Source organism: Volvox carteri (genome assembly GCF_000143455.1).
Source record: "Volvox carteri f. nagariensis unplaced genomic scaffold VOLCAscaffold_32, whole genome shotgun sequence".
NCBI classification, from domain to species: Eukaryota; Viridiplantae; Chlorophyta; class Chlorophyceae; order Chlamydomonadales; family Volvocaceae; genus Volvox; species Volvox carteri.
Window position 1 is genome coordinate 1480843 of NW_003307575.1, and position 16275 is coordinate 1497117.

The 16275-nt window shown below is 58.8% G+C and overlaps 1 protein-coding gene across 1 annotated transcript in view; it reads right to left on the bottom strand.

Annotated features, from left to right (window-relative positions):
- Positions 1–605: 605 nt before the first annotated feature.
- VOLCADRAFT_93636 (uncharacterized protein) overlaps positions 606–16275 on the bottom strand; it is a gene marked incomplete at both ends in the record, with an annotated part of 16935 nt that continues 1265 nt past the window's right edge. Inside the window, 26 exons of the mRNA XM_002952867.1 lie at positions 606–638; positions 785–823; positions 854–1084; positions 1934–2284; positions 2595–2682; positions 2832–2882; positions 3437–3539; positions 3982–4096; positions 4333–4428; positions 5092–5319; positions 6139–6189; positions 6636–7193; positions 7727–7866; positions 8308–8401; positions 8880–9168; positions 9480–9640; positions 10202–10249; positions 10885–10953; positions 11507–11732; positions 12128–12251; positions 12839–13006; positions 13389–13602; positions 14297–14377; positions 14804–14860; positions 15238–15321; positions 16114–16257. Of these exons, the coding sequence (XP_002952913.1) occupies positions 606–638; positions 785–823; positions 854–1084; positions 1934–2284; positions 2595–2682; positions 2832–2882; positions 3437–3539; positions 3982–4096; positions 4333–4428; positions 5092–5319; positions 6139–6189; positions 6636–7193; positions 7727–7866; positions 8308–8401; positions 8880–9168; positions 9480–9640; positions 10202–10249; positions 10885–10953; positions 11507–11732; positions 12128–12251; positions 12839–13006; positions 13389–13602; positions 14297–14377; positions 14804–14860; positions 15238–15321; positions 16114–16257 (3843 nt within the window). The remainder of the gene's footprint in view (positions 639–784; positions 824–853; positions 1085–1933; positions 2285–2594; positions 2683–2831; positions 2883–3436; positions 3540–3981; positions 4097–4332; positions 4429–5091; positions 5320–6138; positions 6190–6635; positions 7194–7726; positions 7867–8307; positions 8402–8879; positions 9169–9479; positions 9641–10201; positions 10250–10884; positions 10954–11506; positions 11733–12127; positions 12252–12838; positions 13007–13388; positions 13603–14296; positions 14378–14803; positions 14861–15237; positions 15322–16113; positions 16258–16275) is intronic.

Genomic DNA, 16275 nt, shown 5'->3' on the forward strand with positions numbered 1-16275 from the left:
GTATGTGTGTATGTATGCGTGCGTGTCTTTGTGTGTGGACATCAGGTGCAGGAAACAGCTCCTTTTCAACTGCTGTCAGGAGCTGCACCAGTTCCGTTCTTTTAAATACCCCCGAGGGAGAATGATGTCTGTCTGACAGCGAACTAAACATTTTGGCGCAGAAAGACAGACAGACCGAGAAGCAGAATGCCTATGTGGAAGAGTGCGCCAACTACCAACTACCAACTACCCACCTAGCTTCCGAAAAGTGCTTCACACACGACAGCCCCAACGACTATCAACTGAATAAAAACATTCCGCATCAACCCATGCATCACAATGCCGACGACCCCGTCCGCCTCCGGAACCACCGAAATCCGGATCCAGATCCAAATCGGATGTGACAGACGGAGGGCCGAGGGAACGACGAGCAAGCAGGCTAGCAGACACACTACACGCCGCCGATCCCCTCACCCCCCCACCCCACCCCACCCCACCCCACCAACCAATAACGGCGATGTGTGTCGTCCGCCCTTAGCGGCGGTCAGCCCAAGGAGTGCCCTGAGGGACCACCACCACACCACTGCCACCCACGTGCTGTCATCCCTTCACCTTCACTCTCACCTTCACCGCTTCCAGCGCTGACCGCCCCGGGAGACCTGAAGCGGGTGGGAGGTGGTGGGGAGGGGCAGGTGGTGGGGTGGTGGGGAGGGGTACAGATGCGAGGAGAGGGGAGGAGAGGCGGGGGCACCTTAAGGAGGGAACATGGCAACGGCAACGGTAACGGTAACGGCAGCTGGCCCACCTCATCCCTCACCGCCAAACTGACTCCCCCGCCCCCCAGCTAGACAGACAGACAGACAGACAGACTCACGGTGGTGGTCATGGCCGCCGCGTCGTCATCGTCCTCGTCGTCTCGGTCACCGGCGGCTCCCGGACGATTCTCAACCCCCTTTCCACCAACCTTCTCCACCCCCATCCCCGCCCCCACCACCGCCTCCTCGACCACCACCTCGGACGTCATAAGCTGCGCCTGGCTCTTGAGCCGCTCCTCCATCTCCCGCAGCCGCTGAGCCATGGCCTCGTACTCGGCCCGAAGTCGGGCCTGAAATAAACCGAGGGGGGAGGGGAGCGGGAAAGACGAAACACAAGCGAGTGAAACTGCTGCCAGGACAAGAGTGTACCAGAAGTAGAACTGACCAAAAGGCGTTCTTGCGGGGGGAGGGGAACAGGGGATTCGGGGAAAGGGGGGAGGACATGGGAGAAACCATCGAGCATGTGTATATTTTGTTAAAGGGGGGTATAGCTTCACCAGCGGCCCTCTTGTGTGTATGTATGTATGTATGTGTATCAGAAATGTAAGGAGTATGTATATAAAAGGGCGACCTGGGGGAAGCTGCGAAACAGCTCCGTCCTCCATCATGCCCACGGCGGGGCAGCGCAAGGAGAAGCGGAAAAGCGAAAAGGGAATCAACGCAAAGGAAGCGGAGCGAGGGAGCAATGCGGGGATTGGGGACACCAGCAGCGGCAAGCGGAGAGGGGCGGACCCAGAACCGCCCAAGAGGACGCGGATGGCGTACAAGACGGAAGGGCGGAATGGCGGACAAGACGCCCGGATGATTTCCCCTCTCCCCCCTATCACCACCCTCCTCCCAGCTAACCAACCCCACCAAAACACACCAATCTTTTTTACCACCCCCTGCCCCTAACGCCAACATAGACACAGGGCCTCCCATCTGCACACACACACACATACATACATACATACATACATACATACATACATCGCACATACACACATACACACATACGTACATTACACACACACACGCATACATACATGCTCCCCCACCTGCTCCCGACGCAGCTCCTCCAGCCGAATGCTCTCCGCAGCCGCCGCCGACGCCGCCGACGCCCCCATTCCCCCCCCGGACATGGACCCAGCCCCCCGCACCGCATGTCCGTTCACAACACGAACGGGACCTCTCCCTCCTCCGGTGCCGGCGGCGGCAGGCACCCCATCCTTGTCGACATTACTACTCGGCGATGATGGCGGTAGCGGACGGACACCCCGGCCGCCGCTACTGCCGCTGCTACTGCTGGTAGTAGCAGTAGTAGTGGTGGTGGTGGTGGCGGTGCCGTCGGTAACGACCGGTAGGGGTTGTTGTTGTAGTGGTGGTGGTGGTGGTGGTGTGGGCGGAAGTGATAGTGGTTGTACGGGTGGGACGGATGACACCGCCTTAATGGCGCTCTCCAACGCGGCCTCCATGCCCGCCAGTACGGCAGCCAGGTCCTCCTCGTCGTCCTCTAGCGGGGTTGGGGACGACGGAGGAGGAGAAGGGGATGCCGCCGCGGGTGCTGCTGCTTCTGATGGTGGGGGTGATGGTACTTGTGACGGTGTTACTGCTGCTGATAGTTGCAATGGTGGTGATGGTGGTGATGGTGCTCCAGCTCCAACAGCCGCTGGGGATGATGATGACGGCGATGGTGGTGATGATGGGACGGGGGCTGATGGGGGTTGTGGCTGTGCTGCTGATGATGATGATGAGGAGGAGGTGAAGGAGCTTGCGGTGGTGGTGGTGGAGGGCGGCGGCAGGGAGGGCGGCGCAACATACCCACTTGAAACAGCTGATGGTGCGCTGGGTGCTACTGCTACTGCTGGCAGGGGCTGGGGTTGTTGCGATGGGGCGGGTGCTACAGCCGCTGCCGCGGCAGTGGCAGCAGCAGCAGTTGCGGCGGGGGGGGAGATGCTTTGCAGTTTCTGTTGTCCGTGTCTGGTTGGCTCCTCCTCCTCCGCCGCCTCCGCCTCCTCCTCCTCCGCCGCCTGAGCGGCTGCCACCGCCAATTCGGACCTGCGCGCCTCCTCCTCGAACAGCCGGGCTGTGAAGGCCTCAAACAACTCCCTGTGTATGTATGTATGTGTATGTATGTGTGTATGTGTGTGTGTATGTGTGTGTATGTGTGTGTGTGTATGTGTGAGGGAGAGAGAGGGGAGGGAAGGGGAATCGTTCCTGTTACGATAACTAAATTCAGATAAATGAGCTGCCTGACTGCCGGAAGGCGTCCAAACCCTCTAAGTCCGAAACTGCCCTCATTCAGGGGGTGAGGGAGTCCTAAGCGCTGTGTGTGAGTGTGATGTCACATCGACATGTGGTTCCGGAGGTTATCCGTAAGTAAGAATGCGGGGGGGAAGGGGAGGGGAGGGGAGGGGAGCGCCACAAAGTGTGTATTTGCCACATCCAGATAACAATGACGCGGACGGAAAGACTTACTCAAGAATCACACCAGAGCAGGAAAGCCCCTCTCCCTTTCCCCTCCCTCCCCCCCTTCCCCACGCACCCCGCGTGACGTACTGAAGACTCATGTGTGGTGTATGTGTGAGTGCGTGCTCGCCCCCTACCCCAACCCCCCTCCCTCTCGCTAAGCACAACACACGCATACACATACACTCGCGCACCTCCTCCTCCTCTCCGGCAGCGCCTGGCACCGAGGGTCATTCGCCACCCCCCGCCTCACAAGCGACCAGGTGGAGGTGGAGGTGACGGGGGTATCGCGGAGATCTGAATACACATACACGTGCATGTACGGCAGGGGCCGGGGGGTCGGAAGGGAAAAAAAGGGCCGGAAAAGGTAAAGCCACAGACGCGGCGGATTATTTGCAATTAGCGAAAGTGGGTAATGGGGGGAATATTGAAGACTATGGCAAGGAGGTGGTGTAAGGGAGAGGGGAAGAAGGGAGTCGGTCGGTCACATAGGCGCGAAGTGGTGTGAGCTGCGAGGTGCGCGGAAATAGTTGCATGTGTGTTTGTGTTTTTGTGTTTGTGGGAGGGGGGGCCCCGGCGGAGAGATCAACATGAGAGCTCTCCGCAATATCAACGTGTTGGGTCTCTCCATGTCTGCTGTGTTGGTGAGTTAAGGAGGATAAGCGGAGAAGGAGGAGAAGAGGCGCCAGGGAATACGAAGGGCAACGCCACCGCCACCGCCACCGCCACCGCCACCCACCCGCCAACATGGTAGTGAACTCCATCTCCGCCTTGAGAGACGCCGCCTGTAGAGCCACTTGCAACTGCAGCTCCGAAACCACCTCCAAAAACAGCTGCTGACGCCGGGCAGGGTCCTAACCGACGGGGGTGGTTGGGGGGATCGGGGCAGGGGGAGGGGTGATCAGACGCACTCATACACACAACAGCCACACGCTCAAAAATACACGACCCGGTAGTTGCCATCCATGCGCAACTTAGCCAACGTAGCTTCATGTACGTCACACCCATACACACACACCTAAACTCGCATGAATACCCCCACCCCACCCCACCCTACACACAAAACACGCACACGCAGACGAACACGTACCTGCACCCCCGCCACGGCCGGGTCTGATTCCTCCAGTCCGTGTTGGAAGAGCTCCCAGCGGGACGTGGCTGTCACCTGGTAGCGACGTAGGGCGGCCTGGGGGGGGAAGAGGGGGAGGGGGAGGGGAGGGTAAGCACTAACGATTGAACCAAACTGACGATTGAAGCAGGATGGGGAATGGAGGGGGGGGAGAGAGGGATGGGGGAAGGGAAGGGAGGACGCGATCGGGGGTGCAAAAGTGTGTGCGCGCGCGTGCGTGTATGGAAAGGGGGGAAAGGGGGAAAAATGAGAAACTCAAAAGCGGGACGTGTATATGTGCGTTTGTATGTTGTTACAGGGTGGTTAACTTCGCCAGCGGCCCCCTTTCCCGGGGCAGTCCCTGCTCTCCCCTGCTAGAGGGGCACCCTAATCCGTCACCCCATCCGACTTCAGAATGTATTCGTTGGGTTCGGCAACTCACCACCAGCATCCAACCAAATCTAGCGGATCAACGGCGCATCAACTTAGTTCCTGGTCAGCTCGCAAGTTGATATTATCACGTCCTACACCGTCCATAAGATGGGGGGCCACCTCCCATTTCATCACTCCTCAAACACCCGAGGAGCCGGCAGGCGGATTTGAACCCGGGTCGACTGGGTCGACTGGGAGCAGAAGTCAGGCCTTAACCTCTGCCAGCCGCCTGCCTGTCTTTGTATGTGTGCACGTATATACCCCTCCCTATATACCCCTCCCTGCCCCACCCCGCATTTCGCCGCCTACCCGGAACGCCGCATCCGCTGCCGCCGCCGCCTGCTCCTCCACCTTCTTCGCCGCCATCAGGTACTTGCCGTACAGCTCCCTCCGCCGACCCTCATCCGCGAGCGCCGCCCACCTCGCCTCCCCCGCAAACCGCTCCGAAGCCTCCTCGAAGCTGCAGCTGCTGCGAACCGGGGGTTGCGCCTCGCGCAGCAGGGCGAGGAAGGCCAGGTCCAGTGTGCGCTGCTGCCGCTGCAGGACCGCCGCGTGCGCGTGTGCGTGCGTGCGTGTGCGTGTGTGTATGTATCCACGTGCGCGTGTGTATTTGAGGGGGGAAGGTAGGACGGGGGATTTGGGGGGAAAAGGCGACATGAGACAGAGAGCCAAGGTTTTCTGTGTATTTGCCGAGAGCGTACTCGGCTGTTCGTTGGTGGTACGGCGGGGCCGTACTGGTGAGAACGAAGGGCAAGTCGCGGAGAGCGCGACGGAAAGAGTAATTTCGCGAGTTTATATAGTCAGTACTGACAGGTTTCCACTGCGTCGTCTGCCCATTACACCGCCCCGCGGCAGATAGCGCATTCGGTAACCATGTTCCCTCTTCTCGGCTTAGAGGTCGCCCTAGTGGCAATGTTTGCGGGCATAGTTATGATGCCAGCTAAGCGTAGAGTAGGTGACCAATTGGTCGAGCTTCAGAAGGTGCACGCAGACCTGCACGCCCAGTTGACCGCCATTGAGCAATCCGACGACTACCAGAAGGCCGCCTCCCTGCTGGCCTCTGACCCTCTGGCTCGCTTAAACAAGAAGAAGTTTTCTACCGCTATGCTGTAACCAGGCTCGCCTCCTCCCACGGAAGCAAGCACACTCTTCTGCTCGCAGGTACCCAAGCTCGACTCACGTCTATAAGCGGTAAGGCAACTACTCATGAAAACTAGTGTATCTAAGAATACAAATTCAAATTGCCGACGTCCATGGGATCAAGGAAGGGAGGGGAGGGGGATTTTAGGGTTTAGGGACATACACACATGCATGCACACATGCATGCACACATACACACAAAACACACGCACTTACCTTGGCCGCTTCCTGCATCTCCAGCTCCTTCAAATAGCGTTCCGCATCAGCCTGCGGTATTATAGACAGAGTGTAAGTAAGCAAGTAAGTAAGTAGTTGTTACAGGGTGGTGTAGCTTCACCAGCGGCCCCTTTTCCCGAGGCAGTCCCTGCTCTCCCCTGCGAGAGGAGCACCCTAATCCATTCACCCCATCCGACTTCAGAATGTATTCGTTGGGTTCGGCAACTCACCACCAGCATCCAACCAAATCTAGCGGATCAACGGCGCCACAACTTAGTTCCTGTTCAGCTCGCAAGATGATATTATCACGTCCTACACCGTCAACAATGGGGGCCCACCTCCCAATTCAACACCCCACACACACCGAGAGGGGTCGGCAGGCGGATTTGGACCCGGAACCTCCGGGAGCAGAAGTCAGGTCTTAACCTCTGCCAGCCACCTGCCTATGCATGTATGTATGTAATGTATGTTATTATGTTATGCACACACATACGTACCTTGAACGCCGTCGCCAGGTCCCCGGCTATCCGCGCCGCCAGCCCCGTGAAGCCCAGGCTGTTCCGAATGACGCGACTTGCCCCCTCCAGTAGCGCATCACCACCCGGAGCCATCGAAGGAGCGGCAGGAAGAGGCGGCGGCGAAGGAACAGGAACATCCCTACTCGCTGAGGCCGGTGCCGCCACCGCTGAGGCGCCGCTGGCGGAGGCGGAGGCGCTTCTGCCGCCGCCGCCGCCAGCGCCCGAGGATGGAGCAGCCTGTACGGCACGACGATCCATTTGCTCCGCAGGCTGCTGCTGCGGCGGCGGCGGGCCGCCGCCACCGCCACCGAACAGACCACCTAACAGGCGGCCGCCGCCGCCGCCGCTGCCGCGGAAAGGTGAGATAGAGCGCATGAGAGGGCTTGTGGAGCGTTGTGGCGGCGGCGGCGGCGGCGCCGCCGGAGTGTTGGCCGCTGTGGCGGCGGCGGCTGCGGCGGCGGAGGAAGATGAAGAGGACTTGGCAGCGTTGCCAAGGGTCGCGAAGGCACCAAATATCGACCGATAACTGCCACCTGACTGAGGAGGTGGTGGTTGCGGTTGGGGGCCTTGAGGTGGTTGCGGCGGCGGCGGCGCCGCCGCTGCTGCCCTCGGAGTGGGAGAAGCGGCGCGGCGGAAGAGCGGCGACACTGCGCGCCAGGGAGCCTCCGGCGGCGGTGGCGGCGGCGGCGGCGGTGGTACGGACGCTGATGATGTCAGTAATGCCGCTGCTTCCTTGCTGCTGCCGTCCATGCTACTGCCGCTGCTGCGACTGCTGCCACCCCCTAGCAATCGTGACCAGAAGGAGCCGCCCGTCTGCACATTGAAAGATAAACGAAATGAAGGACACGGGATTCGAACCCCTCTTCGACGCGGGAAACGTCATTTGAAGGTAGCTACCAATCCAAAGCGACTGACCACAAACCCTTACTAGGATTAAAACTGTTTAGGCCAAAAGCAGAAAGGGAGGAATCCCCGCGAAAATGATACCCGCTGTAACCCGCAACATCAACATAACCATCAACCCAGGTCGGGACCGCAACCCTCACCTCATGAAAGTACCCATTACTCACCTCACCGTCCGAGTCACTCTGCCGTACCACGGCATCTGTGTCCGCCGCCGCCACCGCTGCTGACGACTGATCCCCCCTGGCGTTGCTGCCGCTGCCACCACGCCGCCCGCTGCTGCCGCCGTCAACCGAGGACATGTTGCCTTTTGGGGGCCGGTACGTCCGTACATCCGTAAGTGCGTGCGTGTGTGTGTATGTACGGATACGTGCATGTGCGGTGGAAAAGCGGGGAAAGATGACGAACGGGGGGGAGAAAGAACGTGTGTGTCGTCCCACTGGGCAGTACTCTCCTCCTCCCCTCCTACTACTACTTATAATAATGTCGGGGAATACACAAATGTCGGTAACGTAATGGGGCTTTACTTCCGGAACCACATGTCGATGTGACATCACACTCACACACCGCTTAGGACTCCCTCACCCCCTGAATGAGGGCAGTTTCGGACTTAGGGTTTGGACGCCTTCGGGCAGTCAGGCGGCTCATTTATCTGCAACAGGACTGATTCCCCCCCTTCTCGCCTTTGGAAGCAGGCATCTTTCCCCATTCCTCCCTCCCCCCCGTCCCCCTCCCCTGCCTGCCTCACCCGCCAGCGCCCCCTTGGCGTTCTGTTTAGCCGACCAGTAATCTCGATCCAGATCCAATAACCGCCTCTCCATGCGGCTGAGGGTGCGCTCAGCCTGATGTAGGGGGCGGCAGCGGCGGGGGGGGGAGGAACCGGGGCATCGGGAAGGGGGGGAGGGAGGGAGGGGGGACAGGAAAGGTACAAAGAAGGAAGTTACTTCGGGAGCGGAGGGAGAGAGAGGGAAGAAGTGAAAATGGGAGAGAGATAGGGGGAAGGGAAAGATTAAAAACCCCAAGCTGAGACAGTTCTCAAGATATCAGCCCGGGTGACCACATACATACATACACACATAGATAGATAGACAGATAAATAGGTAGATAGATAGATAGATAGACCTCCTCTCCCACTCACTCCCCTCTCCCCTTTCCCTCTCACATAAACATACACATACACACACGTAGCACACACACACACACACAACCCCAACCCCAACCGCATCCCCAACCCCAACCCCAACCACATCCCACACACTCAAACACTCCCCCCAGCCTACCACCTCCAACCCACAACCACCTACCCTCTCCCCAGCCTACCTTGGCCAGCATCTCCGGCTCGGCCTCCCCCGCCTTCACTTTCGCCCTCAGACCGCGAACCACCAGCGACTGCCGCTCCGTAGCCGAGGCCTGGTTGGAGATCTTCCGCTCCAACTCCCCCAACCGACTGCTCAACCGCTCCCACACGCTGTTGAACATGCCGGCGGCGGAGGGCGCGGAGAACAAGGAGGCGGAGGAGGAAGAGGGGGAGGAGGGGAAGGTCGAGGAGGCGGCTGCGGCGGCGGCGGCGGCTTCCGCGTTGCGAAGGGCCTGGAGGCTTTGGGAGGACCTGACGTCACGTGGAGGCGGGGAAGGGGGGGAAGGAGGGGAAAACGGCGGGAAAGAGGGGGAAAAGGACGGGGGAAAGCGTGTATGTGCCATGTGGGTTCCGAGAAATACCTATTCGTACATCCACCACCACCCCGACCCTGTCCGCCTAACCCCCTAAACATCCACTCACCCCACACGTCACCACTCAACCTCACCCACCCAACCCCCCCAAAAAAACCCAACGCAGGAATAACACACACACCTGCTCGCCCACCTTTCCCCCATCACATACACACACATACATACGCACACATACGCACACACACACACCTGTCCCTCTGGGCCTTTGGATCCTGTTGCTGCTGCTGCTGTTGTTGTTGCTGCTGTTGTTGTTGTTTGTTGCTATTCCCGCCAAACCCGAAGAAACTCAACAGACCTGACGCCTGGTTGGCGGTGGCGGAGAAATCCTGTTGCAGGCCCGCAAGACGAGCCTGAGGGGCGGGAGGGGCGGGGCAATACGGGGGAGGACGAACCACGAACGAGTGAAGCTGCTGCCACGGAATGCGTGGAAGGGAAGGGGAGGGGAAGGGGAGGGAGGTGTAGGGAGGAAGATGAAGCACAGACTACTGAAGCCGCTGATGCCAGATGGATAGAGAGACACCCCCCCGGAGGGATTAATAGACAGATACGTGCTGCCCGGGAAATTGTAAGCTGCCAACCGGTAGTGACTTGAGATAGAAGGGGGACAGAGGGGGAGGGGGAATACACGTGCAGCAACAAGTCATGGGTAAGCTGCTGCTGCTGATGATGATGATGACGTCACAGCAGCCGTACAGCGCGTACACATATATACATGCATACACATCCATTCTTGCATACCACCCTCGTCATTTCCTTATCTCAGATCAGATCATTAAAATATGCATTGGAGTGTGTGCATCGTGTAGAGAAGCGAAGATAGGATAACAACATAACTTGCACACACACGCACAGAACAAACATACATACATATCCATACCTGCACTCGCACATACCTGCATTTTGCTGAGTACCTTCTCCTCCTTTTGTAGGAGCGCCGGATCCACCTTCCCGGTGTCCACCTGCGGGAGGTCAGCGGGGGGGGGGAGGGGGTATAGCGGGGGGGGGAGGGGGTATAGCGGGGGGGGGAGGGGGTATAGCGGGGGGGGGGAGGGGGTATAGCGGGGGGGGGAGGGGGTATAGCGGGGGGGGGGAGGGGGTATAACGGGGGGGGGGAGGGGGTATAGCGGGGGGGGGAGGGAGGGGGGAGGGGGAAAGAGAGGTGAGGCGGGCCCCGGGGTTACCCCAAACCTGACACGCATATCCCCCTCGGGCCCTAACGGGGCCACAGTGTGAGTGCGGGAGGGGAAGGGAAATGAGGAGGAGGGGGCTTATGGGCCATCAAACTGCGGATCTCAAGAAAAAACAAGTTCCTCAAAATAAGCATGCATACATATACATATGCATACAAACATACATCCCGACGAATTTCTGAGGTGACCACGAAAAAAGGCCTCTGGCCAAAAGTCCGACGGACACTATAACGACCGCCGTACGAGGGTCAACGAAAGCGGCAGAAAATGGGGAAGGGAAAAGAGGGGAAAGGATTAAAGCGCCATACACACATATACACACTCATACACACACGCCTTCTTCCCCTCTCTCCCTCTTCCTTCTTCACACTTAGGGTGTGCGATGTTTCCGTTAGTTTCCGTACCTGTTCTTTTAACCTCCTAACGGTGGTCGTTTGGAGCTCCGTGGCTGAGGTCTGCCGCATGATGCGGGCCTGAGCGGGGGGGAGGCGGAGGGGGCGTGTGTGTGTATTCAGTATGTATTCAGTTTGTACGAAACAACCGCCGACGTCAAAAGTTAAGTTGGGGATGGGAAAGGGAATTTAGGGTATGTATGCAACAAAGTGTTTCAAAGGCGGATTCACCAGAGAGGGGAGATGCGGAGTGTACGACGACGAAGAAGCAGGACAGACGATTGATGAGAAGAAGATACCATGCGGGTCAGGACGGGCGACGGGGTCGGTCGGGGTACGGGACTTCGGAACCGTACAACCGCAGAGCAAAAGGGATAGAGAGAGTCAGCGCACGAGACAAACTCCCATCCATATAACAGGATGGGGGGTGTTGGAGGTTGGAGTTGGAGGGGCATCACACGCAAGCGGCAATGAGGGTCCGTCAGGTGGGTGCCGACGCGTCCGCAAAACACCCCTCCCCGGTGCTCTCTCGAGTACAAGACGATGAGGAGGGGAGGGCGGGGGAGAGGAGGGACATACAAACATACATACATATGTACATGCATAGGTCCCCACCCCACCTCATCCACCTCACCTCCAAGTCAAACAGACGACCCGTCATGTCCCGCCACATGCCAAGAGCGGAGCCCAAAGGATCGCCGCCGCCGCCGCCGGAAGTGGAAGCGCCGCCGCCGCCGCCGCCGGCCGCCTTCGACCCGGCCCTGGACTCGGCCGGCGCCGGCGCCGCGGCGTCGCCTCCCGACGTCCTGCCCCTCCGTGCCCCCGCCCCCGCCGCCGCCGCCTCCCCGCCGGATCCCCCCCTGGAGGACGAGGACGCGGCGGCGGCGGCGGTACTGCTTCCCGAAGTGCTTGCGACGGGCGCCGCCGCCGCCTCCAATGCGCCCTTGATGTACCTAGATTGATGTTTGTTCGTGGGGACAGACAGATCGACAGACGGGCGTACAAAGAGATGAAGGGCACATTGACATAGTGGCGCACAAAGCCGGAGATAGGACAGGTGGAGATATATGCACGCCGAGAGACAGACAGACAGACAGACGGGCAGACAGACACCTCCAGCGCCCTTGGGCATTCGCGATCGCGTCCGGGCTGGGTACGACACTTCTGTAAAAGCCCTAAAACCCTCACCCTACCCTACCCCACCTCCTAATCCCCGTAAAACCCTCAAGCCCCGAAGAGCCCCCCTTATCCTTACCGGTGTTTGAGCGCCTCAAAAGCGCTGATCCGTTGGAACGGCGTGTCGTTGACGAAGCTGACCCCCCCGTTGTCGTCCACCTGGATGTGCCTCGGAGCCAGCAGGGACTGAAGCAGATCCCAACCTGCGCGTGTATGTATGTATGTACGTATGTATTTGCCAAATGCCCTCCAGCATCATCCGTCTGGGGCCCCCACACATATATATGGGAACATAGCCATCTCCAGACAGAGCCAGCGGATATGTTAATATGTGGCATAGTGTCCCTAGATAGGTTCCTGGTTCGATCCCGACAAAGAGTGTGACTTACGCCCCTCTACCGTAAAAGAGGGTAGGAAGCACACTCCCGTGCCGGCAGACAGTTACGGACCCGGTCACACGTAGTGACACTATCCAGCCGACCAGGGGAGGAGTTATTGCCGCCGTTTACCCGGCAGCAGATTCATACACTGGTTGTGGGTGACGGTGGTGGTGCTGCTGCTGCTCTGCTGGGAGCTGAACCCCCAAAAGCCTGAACCCGACTTCGCCGAGTTCAGCACACACGTGGGGGATGCAATGCTAGAAAGAAGGATGAAAAGGCGGCAACGGGGAATACCGGGAAGGCGGCTAGGGGGGACTGCCAGCGGGTGGCTAGGGACCACCTAAGGTGAGGTTAATACACCCCGGGTTTCACACAATCATGCAGACATACATACATACATACACGCACACCTGCGCCATCATCGGCATCCAGCAGCGCACAGTCCCTGGAGGACAAGTGGGTGCCCTTCCGCCAGGCAGCCAAGTCGTACTTGTACTTCGGGCCGTACACTGAGTTAAAATTACGTAAGGCCCGGTCCGTGCGCATGGCGGGAATCGCCAATTGAAGCATTACGATACCTGAGCAGCGGCGGAAGGGTGTTGACACATTCTTAAAGTTGTAGGCTGGGTTTCATGTATGCATGTATGCATGTATGTATGTATGTATGCATGCGAAGGTACGGGGGGAAACCCAACGGGGGGGGGGGGAAAATTGCGGGACGGAGTAAAACACAACAGAGGTAGCTTCATGTGTATGTATACTAAATCCCCCACTCCGCCCAGCTTGCTCCCCTCCCCTCCCATCCGCCCCCCCCACCGCCTTCATCCAAGGCCCATTCCTCACTTCCAGTATCGACACCCCCACTCCCCCCCAGCGCCCACAACCCAAGCACCCCCCAACATCCCCCCCACCTTCTCCACATATACCCCCCAAAACCCCAACACCTCCCCGCCGACTCACCGGACGACCAGGTATCAAACCGGTCGGGTTTGTGTTTCGCCCACAACATGGGGCTTATGGCGAGCTTAATTAGGCCCGCCTGCTTGGAGATGTGCGGCGAGTCGGTTGGCATAACGAACTGCTCGGGGGGGCAGAAATTCAAATCCAAAATAGATTCTTCCGGAACGTAGTTGGTTCCGGAGCGCAGGTCGGCACAGGCGCCCAAGTCGATCAGCTGCGAATGGGGCGAAGGGAGGGCCGTTGGGGAAATGACGGACGGGGGCGACGGGGTTGAGGCTGTTGTGGGGTACGACGACGGAACATAGACGATTGGTAGACGATTGACGCGAAGAACAAACCAGAGGGTGCGTGTGGGTGAAGAGTCGGGGGCTAGGGAAGCGGGTTTTCGTTAGCGACATGGGGACCTCTCATGTGGCGGTCGGGGTGGGAAAGACGAACCACAAACGAGTGAAGCTACTGCCAGGGGTGGGGGTTCTAGGGAAGGCGGTCGGGCTGGGGGTGACTCAGAGTGTGAGGGAAAGAGAACCGCGGGAAGGGTGGGGGAGATTAGGTGTACATGTGCGGTGCCGTGCGGTGGGGAAAGAGGAACCACAAACGAGTGAAGCGGTGGGGTGAGGGTAAAAATAGGTGCACAGGTGCAAGCGTACGGGTACAGATATGTGTGCTATATGTGTACGGATGGTAATACCGGTAATAGGCTGTTTAGGGGAAGCGCTGCAAGGGAGAATCTCTTCTTAAACCCCCACCCCCCACCCATCAGTACCTCTCCCCACCTCCATAAGCAACACCAACCGCTTCTATTACAATGGCAGCGTAAGCAACCTGCTGCTGCTGCTTAGGCTGCTGTCGGACTGCCCCCCCCGGCCCTCCCCCCCCCCCGGGCTGCCCCTGCCCCTCCAGACACACACCTTAAACCGCCGTACATCCTCAGCCAAAATCATGTTCAGGGGCTTCACATCGCGATGCACCAATCCCGCTGCGTGGAAGGCCTGTGTGAGTGAGCGCGTGGGTGGGTGTGTTTCGGAGCGGATATGTGACCGGATCGGTGACCGGGCGACCGGGAAGAACCGGTTCTCGGGAAGATTGAGGGGACCATTTGAAAACACATCATGTAAATTAACGATATTCAGCTGTTACCTGGAATGCATGTGTGTATCTGTGTATGTATGTACGTATGTATGCCATACGAGGTGCAGAGCGCAGTGCCCTGCGTAACGAACCAGACGTTTCTAAGACTAGTCGTAGCAGCAACGGCAACGGCAACGGCGGCTGCAGCAACAGGAACAGCAACAGGAGCAGCAGCAAGTGTGGCTAAAGGATTGGAAAGGGTTTAGGAATTTATAACCCAACCTGCCCAAGCCCCCCTCAGCCGCCAGCAGCTCCCGTCCAAAGCCTACCCCAACCCCCCATCTCACCGCTAGGCCCTCAAAAATGTGCCGCATGACGGTTGGTACGACAACCGACTCAGGAACCTAGGGTATATTCCGGGGGAACGGAAGGGGGAGGGGGAAGGGGGGAAGGGATCGGACGGGTGAGAGGAAAACACTCAGGACCGTGCAGGGTTGGGACTGTTTTACAACACACAAAAGAACTCTATGAAAGATATGCAAATCCTAGAAATTATTAACGCTGAAATCGAAAAATTTTCCTGCCTACCTACTCATGTACACGAAGCAACATCCACAGCTGCGGAATTGCCGTACCGCCGAAACCCCTTTCCTCTTCCCCCGTCGAGGTTCCAAAGATTATTGTTCTAATCTTGGAGAATCCGTTTTTTATTTTTGTCTCTCTTTTTGTCAATCGTCTGTGTTTTGTCGTACCCCCTCGGGTCCCCCCCCGGGGGACCCACCTCCAAATCGGTGGCCAGAGCTCGGAGGGTGTCTCGCCGCCTCAGGTAGTACGACAGGGTCTTGCTGCCCTCGTACTTCCACACCTGCAACACACGTGCGCATGTGCAAGCGTTTAGAAAAGCGTGCGTTATGAGATTATTATTTGGTAGTTGGAAAGCCATGCGCTGAGATGCAATTGCCGAACAGGTACGACAGGGTATGGTAGTGTACGGCAAGTATGGTGGTGTAGGTGCCAGTCCCAGCCATGCGACGTGAGCGGGGCCAGCTAAAACATTTCCATCAGGTCGCACCCACCAACCCCAACCCCAACACCAAAACTACCCGGCGGAGGGCGGACTCTGGATATACATACATACATACATACATACATACATGCGCACTTAGTTGCGCGTACAATACATTATGCGAGTCAGTCCTGCGCAGGGGTGAGCTGCGCACAGGGATGTACCCGCAGAACGGCAAACAGGGACCCCTCCCCCGCCTCCACCTCCAACGAAGAAGCTTTGCGGGGATCGGGCCCCCTTTTCGCCCCAACTCCGCCTCCGCCTCCCATTTCTCCCTCAGCTTTTCCCCTACCGGAAAACACTCTTAGCCCTCCGCCCCCTCGGCCTATAACTCCGCCCATCCACCCCCCACCCATCCCTTACACCCCCTTGCACACTCCAACCCCCCCACCATACAGTACCCTGCCCCGCCCCGCCCCGTCCACCCCCCCCCCGTATCCCATAAAACCCAAACCCCAGTTACTCCCACCCATCCCAACCCAATAACCCCCCTTCCAACCCGGCCGACACTTCACTTCTGGTTTCCTCACATACGGTTTCCCCCTTTACCCCCCCACCCCCAGCCGCCTCCATCCCCCCCCCGGCACCCACCAGCCACAGCCCCGATGTCAGCCGCCCGGTGGCCTCACTCTCGTCCACCTCGCAGTAGCCCAGGAAGTCCGCGCAGTGCCCTCGGGCCACCCGGCTGGCGTACACGTTGAGGAGGTGCTCCATCTGGGACATCTCCTCGGCGCCCTGGGGAGGAGGGGGGGA